General features: G+C 54.0%; 9 protein-coding genes across 9 annotated transcripts; 4 read left to right on the forward strand and 5 right to left on the reverse strand.

Annotated features, from left to right (window-relative positions):
• Positions 1-296: 296 nt before the first annotated feature.
• CABS01_07711 (calcineurin-like phosphoesterase) lies at positions 297-2,231 on the reverse strand (the record flags this gene model as incomplete). Its single annotated transcript, XM_060541073.1, has 4 exons — positions 297-321; positions 374-1,290; positions 1,345-1,934; positions 2,063-2,231. The coding sequence occupies 4 exons, from the start codon at positions 2,229-2,231 to the stop codon at positions 297-299; spliced, it is 1,701 nt and encodes a 566-aa protein (XP_060402573.1).
• Positions 2,232-4,163: 1,932 nt separating this feature from the next.
• CABS01_07712 (uncharacterized protein) lies at positions 4,164-4,559 on the reverse strand (the record flags this gene model as incomplete). Its single annotated transcript, XM_060541074.1, has 1 exon — positions 4,164-4,559. One exon carries the CDS (start codon positions 4,557-4,559, stop codon positions 4,164-4,166), a length of 396 nt encoding a protein of 131 aa, XP_060402574.1.
• A 1,608-nt stretch (positions 4,560-6,167) lies between these two features.
• Positions 6,168-6,413, reverse strand: CABS01_07713 (uncharacterized protein; the record flags this gene model as incomplete). Its single annotated transcript, XM_060541075.1, has 1 exon — positions 6,168-6,413. The coding sequence occupies one exon, from the start codon at positions 6,411-6,413 to the stop codon at positions 6,168-6,170; it is 246 nt and encodes an 81-aa protein (XP_060402575.1).
• A 3,129-nt stretch (positions 6,414-9,542) lies between these two features.
• Positions 9,543-9,815, reverse strand: CABS01_07714 (uncharacterized protein; the record flags this gene model as incomplete). The annotated part of the gene is made up of 1 exon (XM_060541076.1): positions 9,543-9,815. The coding sequence occupies one exon, from the start codon at positions 9,813-9,815 to the stop codon at positions 9,543-9,545; it is 273 nt and encodes a 90-aa protein (XP_060402576.1).
• A 278-nt stretch (positions 9,816-10,093) lies between these two features.
• Positions 10,094-11,992, forward strand: CABS01_07715 (uncharacterized protein; the record flags this gene model as incomplete). The annotated part of the gene is made up of 2 exons (XM_060541077.1): positions 10,094-11,669; positions 11,730-11,992. The coding sequence occupies 2 exons, from the start codon at positions 10,094-10,096 to the stop codon at positions 11,990-11,992; spliced, it is 1,839 nt and encodes a 612-aa protein (XP_060402577.1).
• Positions 11,993-13,088: 1,096 nt separating this feature from the next.
• Positions 13,089-13,870, reverse strand: CABS01_07716 (uncharacterized protein; the record flags this gene model as incomplete). The annotated part of the gene is made up of 3 exons (XM_060541078.1): positions 13,089-13,331; positions 13,396-13,674; positions 13,829-13,870. The coding sequence occupies 3 exons, from the start codon at positions 13,868-13,870 to the stop codon at positions 13,089-13,091; spliced, it is 564 nt and encodes a 187-aa protein (XP_060402578.1).
• A 643-nt stretch (positions 13,871-14,513) lies between these two features.
• On the forward strand, positions 14,514-15,266 carry CABS01_07717 (molybdenum cofactor biosynthesis protein C; the record flags this gene model as incomplete). The annotated part of the gene is made up of 1 exon (XM_060541079.1): positions 14,514-15,266. One exon carries the CDS (start codon positions 14,514-14,516, stop codon positions 15,264-15,266), a length of 753 nt encoding a protein of 250 aa, XP_060402579.1.
• Positions 15,267-15,857: 591 nt separating this feature from the next.
• On the forward strand, positions 15,858-16,505 carry CABS01_07718 (uncharacterized protein; the record flags this gene model as incomplete). Its single annotated transcript, XM_060541080.1, has 1 exon — positions 15,858-16,505. One exon carries the CDS (start codon positions 15,858-15,860, stop codon positions 16,503-16,505), a length of 648 nt encoding a protein of 215 aa, XP_060402580.1.
• A 557-nt stretch (positions 16,506-17,062) lies between these two features.
• On the forward strand, positions 17,063-18,566 carry CABS01_07719 (uncharacterized protein; the record flags this gene model as incomplete). The annotated part of the gene is made up of 4 exons (XM_060541081.1): positions 17,063-17,093; positions 17,247-17,798; positions 17,861-17,989; positions 18,052-18,566. 4 exons carry the CDS (start codon positions 17,063-17,065, stop codon positions 18,564-18,566), a joined length of 1,227 nt encoding a protein of 408 aa, XP_060402581.1.
• Between the last annotated feature and the right edge of the window lie 175 nt (positions 18,567-18,741).

Raw genomic sequence — 18,741 nt, forward strand, 5'->3', positions numbered from 1 at the left:
GTCTGTGGTAAAATAATCAACATGGTCTCCCGAAACCCCAGACTTACGCTGTCAAACCTCCATCATGTAACCTACACTGTACACACGATAGCCTACGGTTTAGCACATAATCAAGAACACGCCCCCAACACGCCCCCAGAGACCCTCGTGAAGTTGAAATGCTTTAATTGTATTCGTATGCCAGCTTTCCTAGCTGAGCTAATTTGTTGAAACAAACCAAGCCTTGACGCCCTAGTGTGCTATCATCCGCCGCGGGCCTTCTATCGCCAACACCTCTACCCCAAGTAATCGCCGTCTCATCCCTTGTGACTCTTACGGTCGCTGCTAATGTGTCAGTCAAAGAAACTTCAAGGGGCGGTGCACCACAACTCACGTGCTCAATCTCCTAGAAAGTTGCTGCAGCTTCTTGTCATTGGCCGCATCCTCGGCCGCCTTCTCCAACGCCTGCTTCCGGTCCTCATCTTGCTGCTTCACAACCTCGTCGTGGCTGGGTGGAAGTCTCTCGTTCTGCAAATCAACCTTGCGAGCATCCTCGAATGTGTTGATGGCGTTCTTGATACCCTCGGCGCCTAGCATCAGGGTACCGGCAGGCAATCTGCCACCGGAGACGGTCTTCAACTCAGTGACACGCTCCGACTCTTCGCGCAACACCTGGAATACACGCGAGAGACGGCCAATGGCCAGAATCTTGTTCTTGATAGCCCGTCTCTTGTACTCGATCGACTCGGGATCCTGCGAGGCGCCGGAGAGGGGCGGCGACATGGGGCCGGGGGATGTGGACGACGGGGTGGCGTCCTCCTTGAGCTCCTCCTCTGAGCACGTGCTGAGGATGGCGATGAGCATATCGGTAATCTTTTCACCGACAAAGGGGAGCGACCAGGTGAAGACGTCCATGAAGTTGGGCAGCCAGTAGGGGTGAGGCGTGCAGTTGAACTGGCGAATGTTCATGACGTTGTTCTCGTACTTTAGCACGGCAGCCTTGTTGTTGTAGACGTCGAGGTAATTCGGCGCGGAGAAGATGGTCATGACACTGGGGAAACCCGTGGTGCGAGTCTTACGGTACATGCGGTAGCCGGCGTCTTGCGCCTCGTGGGCACGAATGACGGAAAGGAGGTTGTTCTTCTCGAGGAATGCGCATGCGGCGGGGTATGAGAAGAAGTAGGAGCATCCGCGGACGTGGTTGTGCAAAAAGTAGTCGCTCGTCTTTTCTTGGCCAAAGTCCTCGAGAGGGTCGGCCCAGAGGATGTCGCACATGAGGCCCTGGGTTGGGGGCTCGCGGAAACGGTCAATCTGCGAGGTACATCGTTAGCTATAAGCCTCATACAGAGGCGAGTGTATACTCACGCTGCGCAAGTCGTCGAGAGTGTGAAGCTCCGGGCTCAGGCCACCGTGAATGCAGAGGAACTGCTTGTTCATGACGGCAGCCAGGGGCAGGCAGCAGAAGGACTCCATGCAGGCCTCGTAGATGGCCTCGGAGTACTTGTGCTTGCACTCGAGCTTGAAGGTGAAGTAGTCGGTCAAGTGGCGACACTCGTGGTTGCCGCGAAGCAGCCACAGAGTCTTGGGGTAGTGAATCTTCAAGCACCAGAGATACAGGACGCACTCGATGGAGAAGTAGCCTCTGTCGACGTAGTCGCCGAGGAAGAGATAGCGCGTCTCGGAGGGGTCGCCTCCGACTTCGAACAGCTTCATGAGGTCGTAGTACTGGCCGTGGACGTCACCGCAGACGGTGATGGGCGCATCCATCTCGAGCAGGTTGGGCTCAGCGCGCAGGACCTCGGTACAGGTCTTGAGGATCCATAGAGCCTGCTCCTCGGTCAAGCGACCCTCGCGGTAGAAGTGCTGCTTGAGGAAGTTGATGTTGGGCTTTGTGTGGGTTTCGTCCTCGAAGAACTGCTCGTCAGAGGGCGTGAACATGGCGGGGGCCTGGACGTCTGTGGCAAGAAGTCAAGTTAGCGCTGAGGTCACTGGGTTGCGTGGAGACAAGGTCCAGACGAAGACATTCGCAGCGATGACGGCGAGGCTGGCGGAGGCAAAGCAATAGCGGGAGCATCAAGCGTACCTTTGCAGACTCGCTCCATGGTGTTGACCTGGGTGCCATCTTCCATGGTATGAATGGTGAAATCAATCTCGGGCAGGGGCTTCTTCTCGCGAATGGCGCGGATGGCATTGTCGACCTGCTGCTGGGTGCGGCTGCCCTCGCCAGGCGTGCTGGCTCCCTCGGGGTCCATGATTGCTGGTGATGTGTGTGAAGATTGAAGCGGCGAAATCGAAAGGGGGTACTAATCGGCCGGGGGGGTATCTATGATGGATACGAGGGTACTCGGATGGCAGAGAAACAGAGCGGTGAAGGGGAACGGTTAGGCGAGAACCAGCTCTGGATCAAGTCGCGATGGGAAAAGGGGGCCTGCAAAGAGGCGAGCTGGGTGTGGAGCGAGGTCGTTGGGCACGAGACGGCAAGAGACGAGGCCAGGCTTTGCGATGCGATGCGAGGGGTAAAAATTGAGGTGAGAAAGATAGGGCTGAGAAGGGGGAGTTGGGTGAAGGGAATTGGGACGGATGGGATGCACTTGGCCAGGTCTGTTCAGTCCAGTCCAGTGTTTGGAACCTAAAGGACCAGTCGTCGTCAGTCTCCAGTTTCTGGCTCGCTACGCAGGCGGGCACTTTACGAACGCTAAGTACTAAGGTACGGGAGGCGCCCTCCATTGATCAGTGATGCGGCATGCCAATCCAGGGCATTCGGGGTGCTGGTGCTATCGCTCAGGTAAGCTGGGAGCTGGGGAACACGCACACCTCCATTGGATAGGTCACCTCAGATGAATTGGCAGGTGGCAGACGCCAAATGCCCGCGGACGGCGGGACAATGAAGCTGCGTATACTCGTTCGCTGGGCCGATTAAGGTCAAACCACCCCGCTGACCCGAAATGAGGCGAAAGTGAGAGCGGCGGGCTGCCCGCACGATCCGCATGACGGCTTCGACTCTATCCGCCGTTGCCAACGCGGCTCGATAGGGTATCTAGCACTCAATCTGGAGGCCCGGCTGCGATGAACTCTGACACCTATCGTGGCATTCATAGTTCGTTCGGGAGGCCTGTCTCAGAGTCTCAGTGCCTGCTGGTGATTCAAAGTTCGAATGGTTGTCTCCGCTTTGGGAGGATGAGCAGATTGAGAGACGACTCGGACGAGAGATACTCCCCTTGGAGTTTAGCTCAATAAAGCACCGTCCACTCCCTCTAATTATTTCCCGCATGTCTTTCGTAATCTGGCGTGCGTCGACAGCGTTGCCAATCTTTTAGGCTATGTCGCACGAGAGAGGAGCCAAAAAGGCCGCGCACGTTCGTTCAATCTCGGGAGCCTCCCATCTCGGAATGGAGCGATCTCCCATGCGCTCTCGGGATCCATAGATCCCAGGTTCACACGAATAGCGGTGGCTTGCTGGCGGACATGCGCTGCGTTATTGTGCATGCGTATGAGGATTATGCAAGGCCAAGGCTGAGTTACTCGACGTTGTATCCGCGTAGTCGCACACAACGGCTGTGGTGTACTACTGCACCATTGCCTGCCCGTGGTTGTACATTGTATGGTTTGTCTAACAGCCAAGCCTTTTCAGCGTGCGATTAGAAACCAGTCAGAGACTCCAAACAGCCCCTTCCTAGGAGACAGGCAGACAATACACGGTCCACCGAGTGTCACTGTTAGGTAGTCCGACTGCTGAAGATGCAGCGATACGGCCTTTTCGGGATGCGGGAGGGCATTCCGCAGCCTCACGTTGTGCTTTCTGTACGCTTTCAACCTTCCTTTTGACCGTATAGCTGACGACGGCGCGCTTCAGCTTCGTTTCCCGTCCGTTTGGATACTGTGGAATGTTTGGCCGTACCACGCCATCTGGAAGGGATAGCAACCAACGTCGGTCTACTCCGTAAAGTCGACGACAATGTGCGTGAGTAATGGCAGGCTTGGCCCCGCTGCATCAGTGCCTGTGCAAGACTGACTTGCATCGCATCAGTTGATCGCCTTGTCATACGCGAATATGCCATTATCATAATCCCTTGGATCCTCAATGTTATTGTCACAATGCTCAGACTCTCGATACGAATACTTTGGGATACCTTCTGCATGTGGCCAGCCCTAGAGCATGACTGGCACGTCCCTGCCAATGAGTCTTAACCGAGCCGATGGATGAAAGAACCTGGCAAAGCTAGAGACAGGATAGTGACCGAGAGGTTCCCAGCGGTGAGGGTACTGTGATTGAGATAGATTAATAGATAGCAATAATTATGCCATGGTCCATGGGTGGTATACATTGACAAGGCCGATGATGGAGGCGAAGGGCTGATTTCTTTTTTTTCTCGCGCGGCTGAAAGGGGGTTCAACTGCTGCCCCCACCAAGGCAGAGAAGGCGTGGTGCGTGCAGCGTGGGCCAAGGGCGAAGCCATCGACGAGGATGTCGTCGAGCAGAAAAAGTGACGACCCAATCGGGAACTTTGAAACGGCGCGGCGTGGAGGTTGTATTCGTATTTGATTGGCTGTAGACTTGGACATGACAACGGATGAAACATCGACGGCCCTTGACAAGTCGTGCGTCTCGAGACATGCAGGGATGAGGCCAGTCTTAGATTCGCCCAAGTCGTGGTTGGCCTGGGAGGCCCCGGCCAAACAGGGGCCACTTGGAGACGCCGCGAAAGACGGATGAGGTGACGAATGCTGCTTCAACAGCCGCCCGTGGTCCCCTGCGCCGCCATCCCATCCCATAATAACAAAGTACGGCTGACATCTAGCCTATTTGCCCTGTATCGACCTGAATGACAGGCAGTAGACAGGCATGCATTTGCTGGTTGTTCCTCTGCCTGCCTGTGAACCGTGGACCGTGGTAGTCCTCTCGAGTCTTGACAGGTCAGGGTGGACCTGCGGTTGTGCTCAACGTTGGCTTCGATGCGCTGGTGGGACAAACCGCCAACAAGCGTCAAACTGCTGCGATGCTCAGGACCTTTCGGCCTGTTGATGTTGGTAAGCGATATTCGACGAAGCCCCCTCCTAGGCTCCTCCTCCATCAGTCCACTTCGGCCCCCGACACCGCCGTGAACTTGGAAATTCGAGGAGGGGCGCATCCCCCGACACGATGCGACTCTGCAGACAAACATCGCTCGCTTGTCTCTTCGCTTCGATGATATCGAATTATCGATTGCTTCTAGACTCGGGTCCGGTCTTTGTGAGCTCATCGTATCCGCCATGACATCCCAGACCCGAAATAAGGTAATCTGGAATCCGGAAGATGTTATTGTCGGAAGTTGGACCAGTAACTCGGCCCACGAGGATGAGCCGCGGCGTATGTAGGGCTCCCGTTGTCTCCGAATCAAAGGATGCTGCTCCTCACCTTCCGAACAGCGGGTATAGGAATAACAACTTGCATTGATCAGCGCTTCGGAAATCTTGAAATCTCGACCGTGACTTCCAAATTTCCTTGGCTAGGCTTGCAGCTAGCCCCAGTTGTGTGTGTGTGTGTACCTGTCGATCCCTGACGGAGGGCTCAAGTTGTCAGCTGGCCCGTTTGTAGATCGAATTGCCCAGAGCCGCAGGCAATATCGAATCAACATTGTGACTTGGCTACAATGCGATGTACCAGATGGTCCATACATCTCTCCTTCGCTTGTCCCAGGTACAGTTGAGACCACCTCAACGTTATCGGGGCCGGTCTGTGGTACGAGTGTTTTCCGACCGCACGAATGTGATGGTCACCAGCGCGGGTTTCTCGATGCCCTGGCAGGTTTCAATAAGATCATACTCCAAACTCCATCAGTCGTCATCGGTCTTCCATCATCAGGCTGTCGTGTCCCGGAGTTGGCGCGTCTCTCTCCGCTTGTTCGTCTCGAGATGTTGAATAGGCATGTTGATGCTCCCCTGCTCGAACACCGCCAAGACTTTTGGGACGTCGCTCTCGGGGATGCTTCCATTACTTATTGCACCTCGCTTATTGTAATCCTGCTGACAAAACTTCGAAGTGAACCACTGCGTGCGCGTTCGAGTACGAGAAACGTTACCGAATTCTGGGGATGCAAGCAGCTCGTACCGCACATCCGACGTTTGGTGCCGCAGTAAGGGCGTATTTCCACTGTACTGGTGTCAAAGTGCAGCACATTACGCAATTCGATGTTTGCAGATGCTGTAGATCATGTTTGTGATTCGATATCAGTGCGTGAATATGGCGACAGCTCGGAGCCGCCGCCAAAGGCCTGGTCGGTCGCCATGCCGTTTGCCGTTTGCCGGTGAAGAAGCTGCTTCCGCGGCAGGTTCCAGACCAAATCATCTCCGTTGCCCGCCGCCATTCCGACCGCGCGGGTGTGGCCATTGGCCATGTCTCGGCTCTCCCCCACCGGGCAGAGCCCCGCGACATCGCATCCCTGAATTCGGCTCATCCGTCGTGCGCCTTGGAAAGTCAATCTTTCTTTTGCTATTAAAAGAGTCGAGACACGTGCTATCCTCCACAATCCGAAAATGCAGGGTCTGGTGCTTCATCTCAGGGCGATCTGTGATCCGAACGAGAGGCTCTGAGGCGGTTGGCATGAGGGCGTCGGCAAAATCTTGCGACGGCTCAACACGTGTCGTTTCAATAACATTGTTAGACTTTGCTGGGCGTTTACGCCGAGAGGACGATCAATCAAGAATGCGAAATGCAAAATCCGCGCCTGGGACGATGTTTGACTCAGGTACGCTTGAGAGTTGGCGTCCAGACTTGGCGATGGTCGAAGCTGATTTCAAATTCCAAATGCTTGGACGTTGCAGCCAAGCCTGCAAAAGTCAGTCTGCGGCAATGATAAAGAGATGTCTCCCGCATCGTCTGCCCGTAACGTGATGGCCTGTCGTACTGACTTTCACTCTCTTCTCGTACCCTATGCAGCATTGCTGAGGTCGGTAGTCCTGCCGAGAATTGCTGTCAACACGACCGGTCCGGATTCGATCTGATAGTCATCGGGAAGTATGCTGATGACCACGACTCGGATCGCGGTTATCTGCGAGGTAGTAGCTTGGTCAGCCAGTTGCCTGGATCAAACCCTCAGTGGCAAGCTTACGGTACAACTGCAACTTGCCATGACATGGAATCAAGGTTAAACTCTGCCGACCCCCCGAGCTGACTCAAAGCCTCCGCATGACCTCTTGCTCAGAAAATAGGTTGATCGCAGCAACAGCCATGCTTGCTGTAGAACGAGTTGAAACGGTGGAAGGTTGACGAAGCCTACCCGAGCAACTCAATTGCAGCTGTGTCGTCGTTATGCCGAACCTTGGTCTGGGCCCTGTGGACGAATTCTAAACGTCTACTAATATGTAACGTTGGCATCTCAAGGATCCGTGGCTGTACGGCGTACGATAACAACACTGGATGGAGGCGTAGCCCGTTGTCGGTAGTGTGTATTGCCTTGAGTCCATGGCAAAGGTCGTGGTAATATCTGTGAAGTCGGGACTTCAGGTATTTGATCAAAAAAAACTTCCATGACGTGATGAAGCCACAGTTCGTTGTCAGGTTCTAAGTTCATGCATCGGTCAAAGGTGGGATGTACCTTATGGCTCGACGTCGTTACTTCGTCGGTCTTTCCGTTGCTTGAGTTCACTGTAAGTACCTGCTGAGGTAAGTAGGCAATGAAATCGGGCATTTTGCAAGTGGACTCCCGACCATGTGACTGTCAGGGAAGCGATAAGCCGAGATTGTGCGATAAGGTCAACCGATAAGACACCTCGAGAAAGTGGCTCAATTTACACTCCCGATCTTGCAACTAAGAAGATGATGCGATGGGACTGACTCTACCCCTCGAAGCTCGTCACGCAGGGACGGCTGTGCACGTCTCATCCACGAGGTGGGCAGTGAGCCCGTCTTGACTCTGACGTCCTGGGCTGCAATGCACCCTGACGTTGAACGCGCTGTGAAGGTGGTATTCGGTGTCAGGCCAGCCAGCCAAACGGGACATTCATATGGTTTTGCACGCGCATGTCCCGTCGGTTGATGTGCATCAAGGTGGGGGGTAATTAGACTGTCAGGCTTATTATATTGTGTACATTCTTGGCCTCGAAAGGTTGTTTACTGCGGCAACTGTCGCCCGGGTGCTCGCGAATGAAGAAGAATCAAAGAGAAATCCAGCAAAGAAGGAAAGGGTTTACCCTCATTCCTTGATTCAACCTTGTGTTTCCATTGCATCCAGCCGTCTTGCACATCGCCTTTACGAGTATATTTACCTGGCACTCGAAGGGATTGAAATAAGGTCCCTTGAGTTGAATAGGTATCCATGCATTTGATAGAAAGTCTGGGCCGGGGCAGTAAGTTAAGGTATGCGGATATGTAGAGACTGACAGTAAATGAGAAAATAAGCTACCGACTGCCGTTCCGTGTATCCTGTTGGTGCCGTCATCTTTCATTGTGCTGTCATGCTTCCTTGGAAAAAGTTGTCTTGTTGATGTTACTTTCCCCTCTTTTCGGCCAATAAATATAACTTGCGGAATGAGTATCCATCCATCAGAAGTAAACCACTTCATTATTGACTGTAATTAATTTCCTCGCCCTCTTGACCTTTTTTGACCATTCGGCAAGTACATTCCTCTGGCTCCGCGAGAGTTGAAAGGATTTTGTCAGGTATTTCCGGCAGTCTATCGACCTCGCCACGGAGTCGTTACCACATTCTGTCCGTCCAATCTTCTATTGTGCCACACCTCACTCAACTCACTGCCTACCTGCCTGTCCACTGCGGAAACACGAAAGCAAACCACGCCACCCCCGTCGCCAGTTCGCCTGCCTCACCAACGCAGCAGCAGCAGCAGACCGAAACTGCAGTAACTAATTGCCTTTACCTTACCTTACGGCATACTTTGGTGGCATAACAACAAGCCTCAATCGGGGTCACCTCCCCTATTATTATTTTATCTGACCGTCCTCACCTTGCAGACCTAAAGTACCTTTTAGGCTTACCGTGCCACACCGGTACCCGCAAGCCGCACCGCTCCCGCACCACCGCTGCCTCACCTAACGCAACGCAGAACACAGGCGCAGGCACAGGTGCAGCAGGCGCAGCACTTTCCTTCCTGCCTTCCCTCCCCGGCCGCTCGACCATTTTCCAATTGTCCGGTACTCGTTTCATTTCCAGACACACAGCATTCAACACACCAACAAACCCTTTTTCCACTTCCACATCCAGATTCTACCTTTTGCTTCTGCTTCTGCCTCTGTCTCCTCTTAGTTTTGTTGTTCTCTTTGTCCCGTCTTGTAAGGCGAACTTTTACGACGACACGTTCTGTCGTAGTCCAACCTCTCTCTACGAACACCTATCGACGACACTTCTTCCCATTTCTTTCCATCACCGTGTCACTGCTGGGCTCCCCTCTCTTCTTCTCCAAATCATCTGCTCAGGCTCTCTCCTCAGGTCGCATTCTCAGTCGTCAATAGTCGACACTTCCATTCTTTCGCCGGACCCCGACCTACCTCGTACTGTGTGTATGTGTGTGTTTGTGTGTGTGTGTCTACCACCAATCACTCCATCGCTGTCTCTCGCCCTCTCACCACCTCACCACCTGGTTACCAGGTAGCCATACGATTCTCTCCCTCCGCCTTGGCCTCCACCCCCTCCTCTGCTCTCCTCTCCATCGTCTCCTCTCCTCCCGCCGCCGTCCTTCTTATCGGCGCTTCCACTCATTGGGCCGTTTCCCTGTTGCTGCGCACGCGACCGACCGCGTAAAGTGGCTTGGGCGAAGCGAAGAGACCCCAGCGCAGCGCTACTTTCCACTGGGACCAACCTGACGAATACGGCCGCCAGCCGACCAAAACAGCTGCTCAGCATTGTTGTGACCCCCCCGGTCTGCGTTATCCAGGGTCTCTGAATTATTGGCACTTCATTTCCCCCACCATCGTCAAAGCAGCCCAGAGCCAATCTCCCTTCGCCTTTTTTCCCTTCCGCTTGATCAGCAATCCCGCTATCGCCGCCGTCGCCGCCGCTCCCCCGTTTCCCCCCTTGGAGAGAGCCCGTCTGGCCATGATCTAGGAACGGCTTCAACCCTCCCCTCTCCGAAAATCTTAGTTTTTCGACCCAAAGAATCGCCCACTTCGACCCCGACGACCATGTCCGTTTGCGTCGAACAGTCCTTTCCTTCAACCGACGACGACGCCAACGTCACGAACAACGTCCCCCGAGACCGAGACCCCTCCGGTACCGATAGGCGACAGTCGCGAGACGACTATCATGCCAACGCCAACGCCACTGAAGAGTTGACCTCGATTATGACAGCCTCTGCCTCCATCCTTTCAACCATACTCAACACCTCATCCAACCCAGTATCACCCGGCCCATCAAGCCCACCCCTCGAGCAGGCAAAGAGCAATGAATTCGTGCCCCCGACTCGTCCAAGCAGCACGCCCTTCTTACACCCCGATCAACGGAACTCGGATTGCTGCACTCCGATGGCCGACGACGTTGATGCCTACGGCTACGGAGGCCCGGGCATCACCACTCCTTCCTATACTCTCGAGACCCCCGAGGTCACGCCCTCCCTGAATTTGAATGACTTACCGGCCGAAATTCACGAATGCATTCTCGACCACCTTTTCGGATACCGAGTATCCACAAACTCCAAGAGCTCGGTCGGCATGCAGAGTGTGACCAAAAGTTGGGGAACCGCACTTCGCCATTCTCGACGCAGGGAGTTGTCGGAACTTGCTCTCGTCAGTCCCGTCTGGAGGATCCTCATCCAAGAGCGCCTATACCGTCACATCAAAATAAAGGCCACTATCGAATCGCTAGAGCTGGCCATGATGTACTTCAGCGAACACAACCACCTCCGGCACTACGTCAAGCACATTGAGATCTGGTTCCCAGTCTTCCAGCCCAAGTACGGTCCGTTGGCGTTGAGCACTACTCTTGCTCTTCCCACGGTAACAATGGACGGATTGACAAACGCGACCTACACACTCCCCGCAAACAACTGCAGCCTCGAAGAGGCCTTCACCTTTGTCTCGATGGCTCTTCCTGACGTCTGTGTCCTGACTATCGAGGGAGGGGAAAGAAAGAAGGCACCAAAGGTACAGCACAGTTGGCATAAGCGACCCCCTGGCTGGCATCTGCCGACCCTTCATTCGGTTCGTACCTTGGTCACCAAAGGCCAGTGGAACCTGATGCGCGAAGACTCGGATTTCTCAGCCTTCCTCGCAGCTCTCCCCAACCTCAACGAGTGGCACGGCTCCTACAGCAAGCCCAAGTCGAAGAGTTACCTGAGCATGGCCAGCATTCTACCCAAACTACCCACAAATCTCACATACCTCAACTTGTGCCTGGAAAGCGACTACCGGCGGGAGCTCACGTGCCCTCCATTCTACATGAAGGTTTCCAACCAGGTTCACTTCTGCTCGAAGCTGGCCGAGGCAACTCCCGCGCTGGAGCATTTGGCTTACACCGGCCGCGTTTGCAAGAATTTCTTCAATATGGCGGCGATCAGATCGGATTCGAGAACGACACGACTCAAGACGATTGACCTAACGGTCAAGAATTGCTGTCGGCCTGTACCTCAGTTCCACGATTCTGGCAGCGGAATTCAGGACATGAACTTTATTCACTCGTTCGAGATGCTTGTGTTGGCAGGCATTCACTCCATGTCGACTCTCAAGGCTCTGGACTACCTGCGGATTCGCTTCGTGGACTTGGGTAAGTCACGTCTCGCTTTTCTTCTTCTTCTTGCATTCCGTTCTTGCTAACTAGTCCCAGACTCTCCCGTCCCTCCCTTGAATCCCTACTTTGTCTTGAGAGACGGCTGGTGTTCCGGTGTCTGGAGCGACAACATCCTGGCAGAGCTGAATCGAGTCCGGCCAAACGCAAAGTTTGAGCAGTTGAGCGAGTCGTTCGGCGAGGTTGGTTTCAATAAAGACGGTCGCATGATTATCAGCCCCGATTACCCTCGATCGCGAGTCTTGTCTCTCAAGCTCGCCAACTACGCACTTTTGGCGGGCAGCGTTGCTGCATTGCCCTAAAGGGTTTGTTGAACCCGCAACACCACACCAAGACGCCTTGGTACACTCCCGTATAGCGACACACCCGCACAGCGCACAGCGCACAGCGATACATCCGTACGGCGGGGTTCCCTATTTTGAAATTTGACAACACCACACAACGAACATGCAAGCACAGCAATAAGGGGTTCACTTGAGAGGCGTTAATTTGAGGTTTCCGCGCCATAGATGGACAGCATCATACCCCTAATTTGATTTGGGAAAGTTCTGGGTCTGTGATTCTTGCTACCTTGACGGAGTTTGGGCTTGGCACGTGGGACGAGGGGGTAATTCGGAGTCTATAGGGCGGGAAGACTTGGTACTCCTCTATATTTGCGGCATGCTGTTCGTTTGGCTCTTGCATTTGCATGCTAAAAGAGTTGCGGAAGTCTACTTTTGCTCCAGTCATACACAAGGTTAACAAAAAGGTTTCTTTTCCAGACAACAGGCCTTGTTACGTTTACGTGATATCGTTCCATACTAGTCGCAAGTAACGTGATGTGGATGGAAAATTGTAGCGGCCATAGTCGCAGCTCCATATCATTTCCACGAGTACTGAGGTCACCCTTTCCTGCGAATCTCCTAGACGTCTAGTGCCGGTGAGGCTACACGTACCGTTCACTGACGGCTGAGGCACCAAAGCCCCGCAGGTTCTTTTGACAGACTGCCGACGTCAATACAAGATATGGGGCAGTCACGCATTTGGGGTTGCCATTGATTGTCTTGTTCTGCAGTCTATGTTTTGGTTGGCCTCGAAGCGAGTACAGACTATAATGATGCTTCGAGATATGGACTATGGTTTTCGTCTCATTCTTAAACCGGTGAATAAACCCTAGAGAAAGCATCTTATGCCATGGTCAATTTGTTGGGTTTTTTGTTTTATCAAGACTCCGATACTACGTCTGGGACGCTACTCAGAAATGGCCTTGATCGTGATAGCAAACGCGAGAAGCAAAGCTTAGGATTTAGCCTTCCAAAGTACGGCAAGCATGGGCGATATCTATTGGAGCTAGACCATAACCTAGCCAAATCCTGGATATACAGTTATTCGGGTTTTGTGTAGGGTTCCTGATTTAAATTAGAGCAGCTCCCTTCGATTTCTGATCTCCGGATTACGGCTGAGAAGTTTGAAATTAGTCGGCAGTGCAGAAGAAAGTATTCCATCCCCTAGCTTTAATTTACCAGACAGCAACTTCACCGTCAACCCGACATTCCAAAGCCAGACCAAGACCAACATGCCGACCAAGCACGTAAACCACACCTTGGAGACCCTGGATCTGAAAATCCCACTAAGCTGGAGTGCCGCGTTGGTGTAGGCGCCCTGGAACATCAAAAAGTCCCCTTCTGAGCCGATCCAAGGAAAACAAACGGGCAGCGGAACTCACCCAAAGGAAGACCATGGCCCACCCGCAAAAGTAGACGGTGTCCTGTTCGATTTTCATCCCCCTCCGAAGAAGGCGCGAAAGACGCCCGGATATGCCTAGCGGGTGGCCTTTGATGAAGTTGAAGGTGAGGATGAGGATTGTTGCGAGGGCGAGGGCGAGAAGGGGATCCACCATACGATGTGGACTGTTGCGGTCCATGGCGACTCGTGGGAACCGGCGGCGAGGGCGAGGGAGGCAGTTTGGGTTACGGAGGTGAAGTATTGGAGATGCTGGAGATGCCTGCGAGTTTTGCGTTGTCGTGTAGTATGAGTAGGAGGATGATGGAGGTTACCCAGAGGGTATAGGATATTGGTGTGAGGCCTGGGAAGCGGAAGTCTACTTGGTGGAGGGCTGTGGCTGTTGTTGCTTTTTGGGGGGGGGGGGGATGAGGAACCATTGTTCGGAGAAGTCGCGGATCGCGGTTCGGATTGGTCATGATAGTTCGTTGATGGGTGGGTGTGGTAGTGTCTGTGGTGGGATATTGGTTGGTTTGGGGACCAACGGCATTGATTGAATTTCTGGACGTGGAATTTGGTGTTGATGCTGCGATGAGTGATCTTATTGGTGATGATTATGTTCCACATCAGAAGGATTTCGAGAAAAGAGGTGAGACAGGGGGGGGGGGGCAAAGTAAAGATCTCTCTCTTCCCCCATGGCATAATGGCACATGGCAACATGGGGGGATAGGATGTGAAGATGTTGGGTTGGGCCAGATGATATGCAGGGCGCCCAGATGGGAAACGCCTGAGCGGATAGAGGACGGATAGGCCAACGGGTAGATCGGTTTTTTGTCGATTGTTACACTAGCCCCCAGCTGCGCCATGCCGTAATCATGACGCTCTAGAACAAAATCGTGTCGTACACGATGTGGGAAACGTTCAGACGCGCGGCTTACTCACCAAAAGTATCACCTCGAGCTCAATGTCGTACATCCATCCTTATCGCGGTTCACCTGCCTCATGTTGATCGCGTTACATCGCCTTTGGCAGTAGGATTCCAGATCAACGGTTCGCGCACCAACCCTTCAGATAGAAGGTCAAGCGAAACAAGGGAGAAAAGTCATCATCACAAAAAGAACCATGGGACTACCGGCGATGAGACCCCTCCTGCTAGCGGGCGGCAAGTCGACCCGGATGGGCACACCCAAACACCTCCTCCGGATGCCCGACGGAACACCCCTGTACCGGCGGCAGCTGCAACTGCTACGCACCATCTTCCCGGAGCCGCAGACGATCTTCATCTCGCTGGCGCAGGAGTCCGAGACAGACGAATTCCTCGACGAGCTGCTGGCGCAGGCCGCCAACCAGTCTGCCGAAGTGGAGGACTGCAAGACACCACCTCCGAGGATACATATCCTGCGCGACTATCACCCCGCAAACCCGGATGCAAAGCATGCTACTGCCGACGGCGGTGGCCCCGCCGCTGGACTCCTGGCAGCGTACCGCTACGACGCGTGGGCGTACTGGGCAGTGTTGGCGTGCGACTACCCTCTGATCCCCGCAGAAGCCTTCTTCCACCTGTTCGTCAAGCGCGACGCCGTGCCCGTGACGTGTTTCCGCACCGCCGAAGGGGTATGCGAGCCGCTGCTGGCGATTTGGGCGCCGCCTGCGCTGTCGCGTTTGGCGGAGCGGGTTGCGCGGGGGCACCCGCGGCCCGAGGAGACGGCGAGGGAGCTTGACGGGTTGATGGTTGATGCGCCGGCTGGGTGTGAGTGGTGGTTGACGAATGTGAATACCATGGAGGAGTGGGTGAAGGCTGTGGAGGAGATGAAGTTGGGGCCGCCTGGGAGGGGGGAGATTGCGCCGGAGGGTATTGTTGCGGATGTTGTGTAAGAAGTCAAAAGTCACCACCCTGGTTATCAAATCGACATGCGAGCGTTGGTTTGCCGAGTTCGTGTAATATTCCACATCATGCAAAGAGTGAGTGCGCTCCCAAGGCAGGTACATCTCATCCGGCTCTCGGTGGACGAACAGGGCAAGAGCCGGGGGACCCGCACCGGAGGACGGCCGACGGAGCCGAAGGGTGGGAACCCCGCCTGTCAGCACCTTAAACCCGAAGAAGGGGCATGTTTTTCGGTCTAAACAGCCGGGAAGCGGGGCAAAATAAGCCAAACCCCACTGGGCCGACGTCGTAAGACGTTCCCGCAGAAACAACATGCACCAACGACCAGGCAGCAGCGGCGTGCAAACAGGCAGACATTTGCATTTGAAGAAACGACATTCCATGTCAGTTGCTGCAGACTATTTGAAGGAAAGTCCATTGCGGTCTTAGTGATCTGGTATTACAGTTTGCGGTGCAGACCAACAAAGAATGTATGTGGGCCACCCTTCCGCTCAGCCGCTGTCTACCAATCCTTCCGATTTGCCCCATCTAACATGGTGATAGCAACATCACATGCACACGACTAGACAAACAGAATCATCATGAGCGCACCCTTAGAACAGAACGGCTCAGGCCTGTTCAGCCTACCATGGGAAATCAGAGAGAAAATCTACGAGTACTACCTCTCATTCGACCATGACGACTTTGGCGACACAGTCCGGCCGCTGCACGTCTACTTCGAGCAAGGGGAATACAAGAAACCCTTACCGCCGCTCATGTTAACCTGCAAGCGCGTCTACCGCGAACTCCACCAGCCCGTCCACGCCGACGCCATCATGCGCGTGCACTCCCACGGCTACGGCGACCGGCGGATCGGCTTCGCTGTCCACGGGACCCTGCGCTTCGAGCGTCTGCGGCGGCTTTATGTTCTTATCGCCATGGAGTATCCCAACTGGAATCGGTGGCTGGCCATCTTCGCCGAAGTAGCGCGGCGGGCGGAGGGTTTGGCGGAGCTTGTTGTTGATTGGGAGCCGAGGCCGGGGCCGCCGAACCCGAAAGTGTGGGAGGCCAAGTTGACGGAGAAGAAGCATGATGAGTTCTTTGGGGTGTTGGCCGCGTTGAAAGGGTTGGAGGTTGTGAGGTTTTATGGGGAGATGCCGGAGGGGTGGAGGGACAGGTTTGAGAGGGAGGTTGATGCGAGGCTTGTGTGTTATCGGTTTAAGTGGTGGAAGGAGACTGGGCTGGAGTGATAATTAAAGAGGTACTGGATTGGCTGGATACAAAATAAGGCGTTTGAGGAGTTGGGATTAATGATGCTTACAGATGCCATGGCAAGACGGATAAATATCAGGCAGAAATGATCTGAAAGGGCCCTGCTGTCTGCTGAGCTCATGCTTTGTAACAAAAAACAAAACACTTAGGCCGGATGATTGGAAGATACTACCTTGTGAGAAAAGGCTGCTGGAGTCATTATACACGATCTTTCTCTTCAAGACCCTCTCACGTGACATGCATCTTCACACTTCACCTGTGAAGCATCCCGTGGATATTCACTGCTCACCTGCTCAACCACCTCAGGCACTTCTCGCCAAAGGCGAATACGACGAGTATTCCATCTTCAAGCCATACCTCGACATCTCCTACTTACCCTCTCGAATTCCTCCTGGAAAACAAGAGATCTTTTCCTCACCCACACTCTCACTTGCTTCTTTGGCAAGGCACTCTTCACAACCTTTGCTTCCACAGCAGAACCTTTGCACCGCGACAACAACCAAGCTCTTTGCTGATGACCAGAGAGTTACTCACAATGAACGTGCAGAGTATTCGCATCGTTGCTGGTATGTCTTTATTTTTTTGACGAAATTATCGATGTTCAATTCGAACAACGCAAGCTCGTTTCTTTCACTGGCTTGGCGAATATTTCAAGCACTCTACCCTGCCTTCCCAACCTGAACAGACCTCAAAGAAATATTCTGACATGATATTTCTAGCTGGAGAGGATTCTCTTCCTCACAGCGTGCGTGTCTGCTACGAGGACGCAGAGGGCCGAGTTGTACCTTACCCTGCTTCCAACTATCGCATCATTACCGAGGAGACCCACCACCGTGAGATGATGTTCAACAGACACATCGTCAGCTACTTCCAGCTCTGCATCAACGTCATAGTGGCCTACTTTTTCGGCTTCCTGGTCTGCTACGGCATGCTCAGCATCATCCGCCCTTGCTCTGCTCACGGAACCGTCAACCCGGCCTTCGAGGTCGCCGCTCGCCAGGAGTACTCCCTCGACAACACCATGAATCTTGCTCACTGCAACATCCAGCTCGAGAAGCGCGGCTACATTGACGAGGCTGCCTTTCGCCGAGCTCAGCTTGCCAACTCCCTTCGTCATGCGGGCATTACCATGCGTGACATCGACTCTGTTCTCAGCACCGACCATGAGATCACTGATGACAGCGTCAACTGGCACACTCCCGATGCTGACATCTTCGCCACTCGTGATGATGGTTGCGTTCTCAGCATCGAGACTACTGAGGGTCCTTTCTGTATGTTCCCCATACTTACCTGTTTCGTTCCTTCCCTCAGACTTTGCTGACACCATCGACAGACGTCGAGGGAGAGCTCGACCGCTTCGACCTGACCGATGGCCAGTCTGGCATTCCCATGTACCTCGACCTCCAGATCATCGACACCGAGACCTGTCAGCCCGTTCCCGACATCTGGGTTGAAGTCTGGCGTAAGTCCATACACTCTCCTATCCCTAAATTTTGGACATCCAACTAAATCCCACTACAACAGACACCAACTCCACCGGCATTTACTCCGGCGTCGTCTCCAAGGCCAACGGCGCAGGCGAAGCTGACCCCTCCAACGCAGACAAGACCTTCCACCGCGGCCTTCGCAAGACCAACGCCAACGGCGCCGTCTGGTTCGGCACCAACCTGCCCGGCCACTACTCCGGCCGCACCCCGCACATCCACATTATGACCCACGTCCCGGGCACCGAGCGCCTCGCCAACGGCACCATCCAGGACAACGTCGCTACCCACGCGGGCCAGCTCTTCCTCGACCAGAAGCTCGTCGATACCTTCCGCAAGCACGAGCGCTATGCCGCCAACGAGCAGACGTTCATCGAGAACAAGCAGGATTACTATTTCCGTCAGGAGGCGAACTTTACGGATCCTGTGATGAGCTATGTTCTGCTTGATCATGAGGATCGTGATATCGAGAAGGGTGTTATGGCTTGGAAGCTTGTGGGTGTGAACATGACCAATGTTCGCGAGATCCACGTGGCTCATCAGTTGGAGGGTTAGTTGGAGAAGGGGTTGGTTCGCTGGTCTTACGGACCGGTGGACATGACATCACTTCGAATCAGTCTTTTGCCTCATTGCTCTTAAAGCTCCTCATTAGTAGCTTAGATGGATGGACCTGTCTCATGCTGACCCGACATGGAGATAAATGGCCTTTCCGAGAAAGCATCAATGCATC

This window comes from Colletotrichum abscissum (assembly GCF_030869225.1).
Source record: "Colletotrichum abscissum strain IMI 504890 chromosome Unknown Scaffold_17.1, whole genome shotgun sequence".
NCBI lineage: Eukaryota > Fungi > Ascomycota > Sordariomycetes > Glomerellales > Glomerellaceae > Colletotrichum > Colletotrichum abscissum.